The sequence below is a fragment of the Argentina silus genome (genome assembly GCF_951799395.1).
Source record: "Argentina silus genome assembly, chromosome: 2".
Lineage (NCBI taxonomy): Eukaryota > Metazoa > Chordata > Actinopteri > Argentiniformes > Argentinidae > Argentina > Argentina silus.
In genome coordinates, this window is record NC_139656.1 from 3,830,849 (window position 1) to 3,839,116 (window position 8,268).

General features: G+C 39.4%; 1 protein-coding gene across 1 annotated transcript; it reads right to left on the bottom strand.

Annotated features, from left to right (window-relative positions):
- Nucleotides 1-519: 519 nt before the first annotated feature.
- Nucleotides 520-4,295, bottom strand: LOC310801106 (uroplakin-1b-like). Its single transcript, XM_083665096.1, has 8 exons — nt 4,216-4,295; nt 3,304-3,384; nt 3,008-3,208; nt 2,724-2,798; nt 2,416-2,550; nt 2,059-2,238; nt 1,536-1,619; nt 520-1,065 (listed from the first exon to the last, which is right to left on the bottom strand). Exons 2-8 carry the CDS (start codon nt 3,373-3,375, stop codon nt 1,015-1,017), a joined length of 798 nt encoding a protein of 265 aa, XP_083521222.1. The 5' UTR covers nt 3,376-3,384; nt 4,216-4,295; the 3' UTR covers nt 520-1,014.
- Nucleotides 4,296-8,268: the final 3,973 nt, after the last annotated feature.

The following is an 8,268-nucleotide window of genomic DNA, read 5'->3' on the forward strand; positions in this document are numbered from 1 at the left end:
GGAGTGTATCCACAGTACTAGCTGCTTTGTATCTATTTATATCTAATGTCTTCTTTTGTGAGGTGAATCCTGACATCATACAGTATGAACTCACTGACATGTTTTGACACTGTGATAAGCTTTAATCCTGAGAAAGTTTATTTCAACATTCAAAGCAATGAATACTGAAAACAAATGCTATCTTAGTTTTAAGTGTATTATTAATACTAATAGTATTTATTCACCCAATTATTAATCTATAGATAGTCATTAACTGGCTCTACCAATTCTTTCTGTAATTCCTTCATATTTCATTTTGTATCATACTGTATAATGGCTTCCATTCTAATAGCCAGACGTAATTTCTAACCTCACCAATTCAGTATTATGTAATGTTTTTTTTCACTTTTTGAGAGGGATTTGTTCGAACTGGCAGAATCATTGTGCACTTTTTATTGGTCTATGAAGTAGTATTTTGGTAAAGTCAGAACATGGTTTTCCTAATTTAGAGGATGACAAATGACAGAGATAACCAAAGTGTCTGTTTTGATTGTTTTATAAGCCATGATTTACATAGAGAAACAGTTGAGTGATAGTGAAAAGAAAGTGAGACAAAATGATCTACTGGCACTTGTAATGGTATATGATACAAGTCTAGTTTGCAATAGAGATGACTCGTACATGTAAACTATGCTACAGATGCATTAAAGGGTTAAACAGATATCGGAATAGGGATACTGTGGGTTGTTTGCAGCTGTGTTGACATAATGCTACACTTGTAACCTGTAAAATGTTGTAATGACCAAAACTGGACACATTATGTATATTCATTGTACGATATGAACATTAAAAATACACTTACAGTGTAATTTGTAAAGATTTGCTCCCATACTTGCACAAAATGATGAAAATGTAACCAAAGGGTCAAAGACAGATGATCTGGATATCATTGATATACTGAACAATTATGATTATCATATACTGTAGTTAATGCAATTTTACATAAATGTTTTCAGAGGCTTGACTTGTTGATCTTCAGTAATCCAACTGCTTGTAGTGATAAATCGCTCCCAAAATCACAAAGAACTAGAAGAAAACAAACAAGGGAAATAATTGATCCAAACATGTTGCTATTTTCAGCTGTTGTATAATTGTGCCATAGTGGTCTGAAATTACATTAAAGCAAAGTTGAAAACTGACATTATCTCAAACAATGTTGTCCATGCACAGCGGAAATTGAATTCTCTGCTCGGTTTTAGAAATACTGTCACTTGCGATCACATTCAGACACCCAAGATGTAATTTTCTGGAAGTTGATAATGGAGTCATGCACTGAGGATCAAGTTTTGAATTACACATTAACTCTTGGGGATGCCCAATGTCTGTAGGGGCGCCCAATATAGATCATTTTGACTTTTTAGGAGGGGCACACACTATATTTTAATTCTTATAGGGGGGGGGGGCCTGATTTGTTATAGGGGTGCTTAGCCCCCCTGCAAAACCCACTATAATTCAAACCTGCTGAGGATGCTGAATGTAACTGTTACTGTACTCACTGTCCAACACAATATGGCAAATCCAAACCAAGAGACTCCAAAGCCGTGTCTGATCAAAGGTCCAGCTATGTAATCATAACACCCCTAAAAGAGAGATTGTATGGTATATCAGAACACAGTACAATTTTATACAAAGCCTCTCTTCCATGAAAAAAAACTTCTCAATTTAGCCATCAACATTTCATTCATATTTCGCTGAAATATGTACAATAGTAACATAAACATTGATGAGTTTTACCAAAAGCTCTCATTTCTGGTATGAGTACAGTTTTGGCACCACTACTAGGGTGGCAAACACTGGTATTATCCTGCTATGAATAGCATTATAATATGAATATTATATAATGGATGATTTAAAAAAAAGTAAAGAAACAGAATACCTTATTCAAAACATACTCAAGTAAAAGTAAAATTACAGACATTCAAAAATACTCTAAATACTCTCCATTACATTAATGAGAGTAGTGAGACACTGAATTGGGAAACACGAGATAAAGGACACAACTCATTGTGAGGAAATTACCTGTGCATGCAGGAATGGTCCAACCCCAATCTTGCAGGCCTCTACATGGATGATGCCTCCCATAACGTCCTGCTGACAGCACTGCCTGGGCCAGGGGTAATCAGCATCGGTGTTTTGCTGCCTGAAGAAGGAGTCATACTTCACCCAGTCCTCTGGCCCATGCACTCCACAGCACTTAGACTGCAAGAGGAGTGATCTGGTTTACTACGACACTTCAGGTGTTAAGTGATGTTCTTCATTATAATAATAAATGATTTTAAGCTAGAGTACTGATGTCTGCTGGTATATCAGAGCACGATGGGGTTCCTGGGGTAGGAGATGTGTAGGCTTACAGTAAGTTATCACAAGATTAAGTACCTCAATCATGACCCGGTTCCATGTGTCTGTTATCCCTTTAATTACATAAATCTGGTCCTGGGTGCTGGGCAGATCATCTGGCAATGGTTTGTTATAGTTTTGTAGCATTTGCTTCAGGAAGAGGTTGGGGACAAACTGGGGGAGAGTAGACACACCAAACACCAAAAGATCACTAGACACTATATCTAGACACAATATCTTGATATTTATCCTGACAAAAACTGAGAATATGCAAAGGATGATAAGATCAGACAATATCCATATTTGCTAGAAATTACAAGAACCATCTATCAAACTGAATGATTTACCCAGTCTTTGTGTGTCGCAGCTGTGATAGCTGATGCCACCTCAAATGCATATATGATCACCATCAGAATGATGTACTAGGAGAAGGACATGAAAACCAAACATGTCAGTCACGTAATTGTTTCTAGTAAACCTGTACAAACAGAAGAGGTTCCGGAGGATCAAAGCCTTGGATGTTTTTTTGTCCTAATTATTTAATTGTTATTCTTAAGAATAGAACATAAGCATTCATGCACAGGAGGTTTTTTCTTTGAAGTGTGAGGATGGATATGTCAGAACAACTCACAGCCAGTATGATATTTTTTTTGGACACAGCAATGGCACGCATCCCAAACACAGACGTGCAGAAAAGGGCAAACCCAGTAAAGAGGCCTATCCAGGCTCCTCTCCAGATAGAGTCATTTCCTGTGGCATACACCAAGATATACAATCCCTCACGGTCGGATATGAAGAAGATACACATGGCCATCAATGCAATCCCACAGCACTGAAAACAGAGAGAGGGGGATTGTCAAGACAAATCTACAGTAGTGTGCTGGATCTGTATCTAATAGCAGCTTTATTTCATATGAGGAAACATACCGCAGTCACAAGGTTGCCCCAGATGAGAAGTGCTCTAAAGCAGCAATCTTTGGTGTCAAAATCAGGGGTCATGTTTGTCCTCTGAATCCAAATGAAATACACAAATTAATATAAATGCAATACATTTGTGCCTACTGAATAGTACAGCTCTAAACTAAACTAAACTAAACTAAACTAAACTAAACTAAACTAAACTAAACTAAACTATCAATACCATGATGGTGATGCCATAGACAATGCTGTCAATTACAGTTAGAGTCAGTTACAGTAACAACAATTTAATTTACTAAGTAAACCCACAGTCTTGCAAGGATTAACTGCCTCATGTATTATTAAATTGCAAGCTCAAACCAGACCAAAAATGTGTTGTGTAACGCCATGTCCTGTAAATACAGGTACAGATCAAAATGACACGGTATCAAGTTGAAAGCTGTTGTTCCCAGGGCAATCTGTGAGACAGCTAAAAACCTCGTAGTACAGTGTAACAAAATGAAAATAGAAATAAAACAAAATATCAGTGCCAATCAATAACCTTTGAATCATAAATCTTACAGGGACAACAAGTGACACAAAAGAACAAGCCCATGATCCTGCTTGTGTCACAGGGTTTGTAGGGAACTTGTGTTGTCAAATAAGACATAAAAACAAAGGAAACTCAAATTACAAGTTATGCAAGTTATGCAAGCCCATTACTGTATATTATGATGAATATAACTAACAGCTACGGTAAAGTTGATATAAACACAGAGATTTCCCTTATGTAATGACCTTCAAGTGAAAGACCACGGTCATTGAAATGGGATGTTGTAAAAGGCTTAATGTAAAAAACGGCTTAACGCTGTAACATTGAAATCTTACAAATACATGCCATCTGTGTAGTAAATGAAAAATCAAAGATCTAATGTAGCTTACCTTGGTAAATGTGAATTGGTCTGTGGGTTACCTCTACATGCAGATAAAGACTGACCGTTCCCCAACGCTAGTCTTTCATTGAAGTAACATGATATTGTAAGAACCTGTTAGGTCAGTTTGGAATGTGTATTGAAAAAGCAAAACAATCCCTTCTCATCGCAAACAACAGTGACCCAAGGCACCATAGAACAGACATTGTGTAATATTTATTCTTTACCTTTAAGACTGAACATTTTATTGAAGCCTGTGTAATAACAGGGTGGCTGAGTCATGTTGCTTATTATAACCATAGTAAATAGCGTAGCACGCTAATGCGCATACCACATAATCGTAAGGTTCCTGGTTCGATTCCGACCCTCGACATATCTTGCATGTCATCCCTCCTCTCTCTCCCATCCTTCCTGTACTGTCTCTATCCCAATAAAGCTATTATATATAACTTTGATAAGGCACTGAATACTTCAAAAACCAGAGTAAGAGCTGACTCATGCAGTGTTATCTGACTGATAGTTGGGAGCAACACAATTTGGCAATAGAGGCCTACAGTATGACGTAAGAGCCATGCTGAGGACTCTTTCGTCCAAATCTCTTTGGGTAATGGAAACCTTACTAGCAAGGAACCAACTCAATGTTAAAGAGGTAAAATGTAAACAGTAGTAGACCTATCACATAGTAACAGCTGTTGCAGTACTGTATGAATATTCATATCTGAATGACTGAATGTTTTTCGTATATTTTGTGTATTATGTCCTGTGAGTCAATGTCTCTTGATGTTTTTATGAATCGTTGCAAAAACAATTATCCCATGAGGGATAATAAAGTGTTTTCCTTCTACTACTACTATCTAATATAAAGGTAAGTTGCCACTGAACTGAATTGAATTACAGTTTACTCATAATCGACTTGTCTTTCGAAGTATGCAGTAGAACAGTCGACTACTCTCCTTTCTCTGCTTTACTACTTGACTCTTCTCTGTTTCGGATCTTCATTTGCACCTGAACAAAAACAAAAACAGAGAGTTTGAGTTAGGGTTAGAGCTGGAGCTAGAGTTAGGGTTCGGACTAGGGTTAGGGCTGGAGCTAGGGTTAGGGTTGGAGTTAGGATTAGGGCTGGAGCTAGAGGTAGGGCTGGGGCTAGGGTTAGGGCTGGAGCTAGAGTTAGGGTTGGAGTCAGGGTTTGGGTTAGAGCTGGAGCTAGGGTTAGGGCTTGGGTTAGGGCTGGAGCTAGTTCGGGTTGGAGTTAGGTTTAGGGCTTGGGTTAGTGTTGGAATTAGGGCTGGAGCTGCAGCTAGGGTTAGGGCTGGAGCTAGGGTTAGGGTTGCAGCTAGGGTAAGGGTTAGAGCTAGGGCTGGAGCTAAGGTAAAGGTTGGAGCTAGGATTAGGACTGGAGCTAGGGTTAGTGTTGGGGCTAGGGTTAGTGTTGGGGCTAGGGTTAGTGTTGGGGCTAGGGTAAGGGTTGGAGTTAGGGTTAGGGCTTGGGTTAGGGTTGGAGCTAGGGTTAGGTTTGCAGTTACTGTAGGTTAAGGGCTGGACTTGGGTTAGGGCTGGAGCTAGAATTAGGGTTGGAGCTGGGGTTAGGGTTAGTGTTGGAGCTACGGTTAGGGTTGGAGCTAGAATTAGGGATGGAGCTACAATTAGGGTTGGGGCTAACACACAAACATGTTTGATACCATTCCATGCATTACAAGGATTTCTATCTCCACCAGACTCTACTGTTCTAATATCATCTAACCTGTTCTAACATGAACTGAAGGGGATCCTCTGGCCTGTCAAAAACCAGGTTCTCGATTATCTCCTGTAGGAAAGTAACACAAACAAAGTCATGATAACAATCTGGACGATGAGGTCTTTCAACTGGAGACATTGTATGACCATAGACAATTTTTGTTTCACCGAAGAAGAATTTGGAATTTTTCTCACCTGAAAGATCTGAAGAATGTTATGACTTTCCATGTATTTTACAGAGCGCTCATAGGGGTCCATATAGGATGGCTTAGAACGTGAAGAGAAATCATCAGTCTCTGTTATGAGCACCTTGTCTGCTGTTCCTGGGTCTGCCATCTGAGTGGAGATATTAGGCCTACTTCATCATGCAATAATACATATACCCCAAACACCTGCTAGTGTCTATGCATACATTTAGTGAGGTGAGTAGCATGGACAATGCTTGCTTTTCCCACATGCATTAACCGTGACAGGTTCTGAGAACAAAATGCTTTGCATAACCAGTGAGGTATTGGAGAAATGGTGTACACTGCAGCTGACATCAGTATACACACAACACACCATTTTGCTGCATAGTGGCCATGGTTTTGTGTTGTACCTGTGGGTTACATTTATACATATCACTGGGTCATATACAGTAGATATACTGCATAAGGCCTAATGCAGTATGGTGTGGTTATATGGTGATTTAGTTCTCTGTAATTTGAGCAATTCTGCTCCTTTACAATAACAGGCCTAGCTGCAGCTATTTCTTATCTAATTTAATCAAACCATTAAATCTGTAACAAATTGGGCCAACAATAGCTAGTGTTAAATTGAATTGTGGCATTCTCAGCACTGGTAACACAATAATTGTCCCTATTCAATGAATATATGCAACAAAGAGAAAAGGGAAACAGGTTCACATATTGGTCGCATTAAACACCTACGAACGTCTCTCATTATCAGCAGCACACCTGCAACATTGACCGCACCGTTAAAAAAGAAATAGCCTACCTGAAATTGACACCCTTTCTTAAGAAAAAGGGGCTTTATTTCGCACCTTCTTCAAAATCAACAACTGTCTGTGAAATAGCCTACAGTGGTTAGCTGAACCTTGACTGAGCTAACGCCGCCAAGAAAATGTACCTGGCGGTGTGTATGCTACTTGTTTCCCCAGCAACTGTAAACAATATCCTTTGTGAAGTCATTTGGACACATTTGTTGTTTTTTCAACAATAAAGTCGCCCAGCCGTGAATCCGAGCCAGGACACAGGACACCACCGGTTGCCTATTTGCGATTAATGAAAATATATTTTAGGCCTATCTTATTTAATGTAACAATTAGTAGATTTAGATTCCATGTTCGATCATAATCGCAGCAACAACTGCAAATGCCATACGTTATTGACGGAATGGGTTGTGGAAATTGCCATAATGAATGGGGCCGCGCTTCAAAGGCAAATAGATATGCTAAATGATAGTGGGCTAGATGCATTTTGAACTAGGCCTGTTTTATGTGGGGATATAGAAATAGAGGACCTGACCTCAGAGTAAACCATTAACAGATTAGAATAAAATGTTTCATCAATCTTATCGCCTATTACTGTTATAGTGCCATGTCGATGACCAAATATTGTTTTACTGTTATGTAGGTTAATCCTATGTGTTGGCAACAAGGGTGTCCTCCCCTGAACCCGGGATAAAAGTATATATCAATATCCAGCAGATGGCGATCGTACTCAACTAAAACCTACACAGCCCCGACAAAAATCCGGAAATGTACAAGATTTTAAATGGCGATTGATACGACACCCAACCTAATGCAAGATCTAGTTATGAGATGTGTCTTGCTGGACAAACCTGAAGAGGGAATTATGGTTTTACTCCATACATGGACGATAGCTCTAGTAAGGTAGTCATTTGCGTGTAAATCATAGGCCTATCACGCCTATTATTTTGACCTATATAAAGGGGTAGGCTATTCATGGTACAGAATAAACGTCCTGATAAGCATCATTCCACGTGAGAATGTAGGCTAAATGATAGGAGATTATTCAAATGGCCTATAACATCGTGATGTTGCCTGCAATTAATTAATATGATATTTTGGTGGTGAAATCTGAACATTAACTTCAGCTTTAAGGCTGATTATTCCAGTCTAGACATCAGACAAGCGCGCGCGCGCGCGCACACACACACACACACACACACACACACACACACACACACCTGTCACTGTCTAGACAGGGAGGGGGCACGAAGGCAGGAGGGGGGTGTTGGAGAGAGAGAGAGAGAGGGGGGGGGGGGGGTATCCTACAACACACGATCCACTATTGCTTTATTTTAT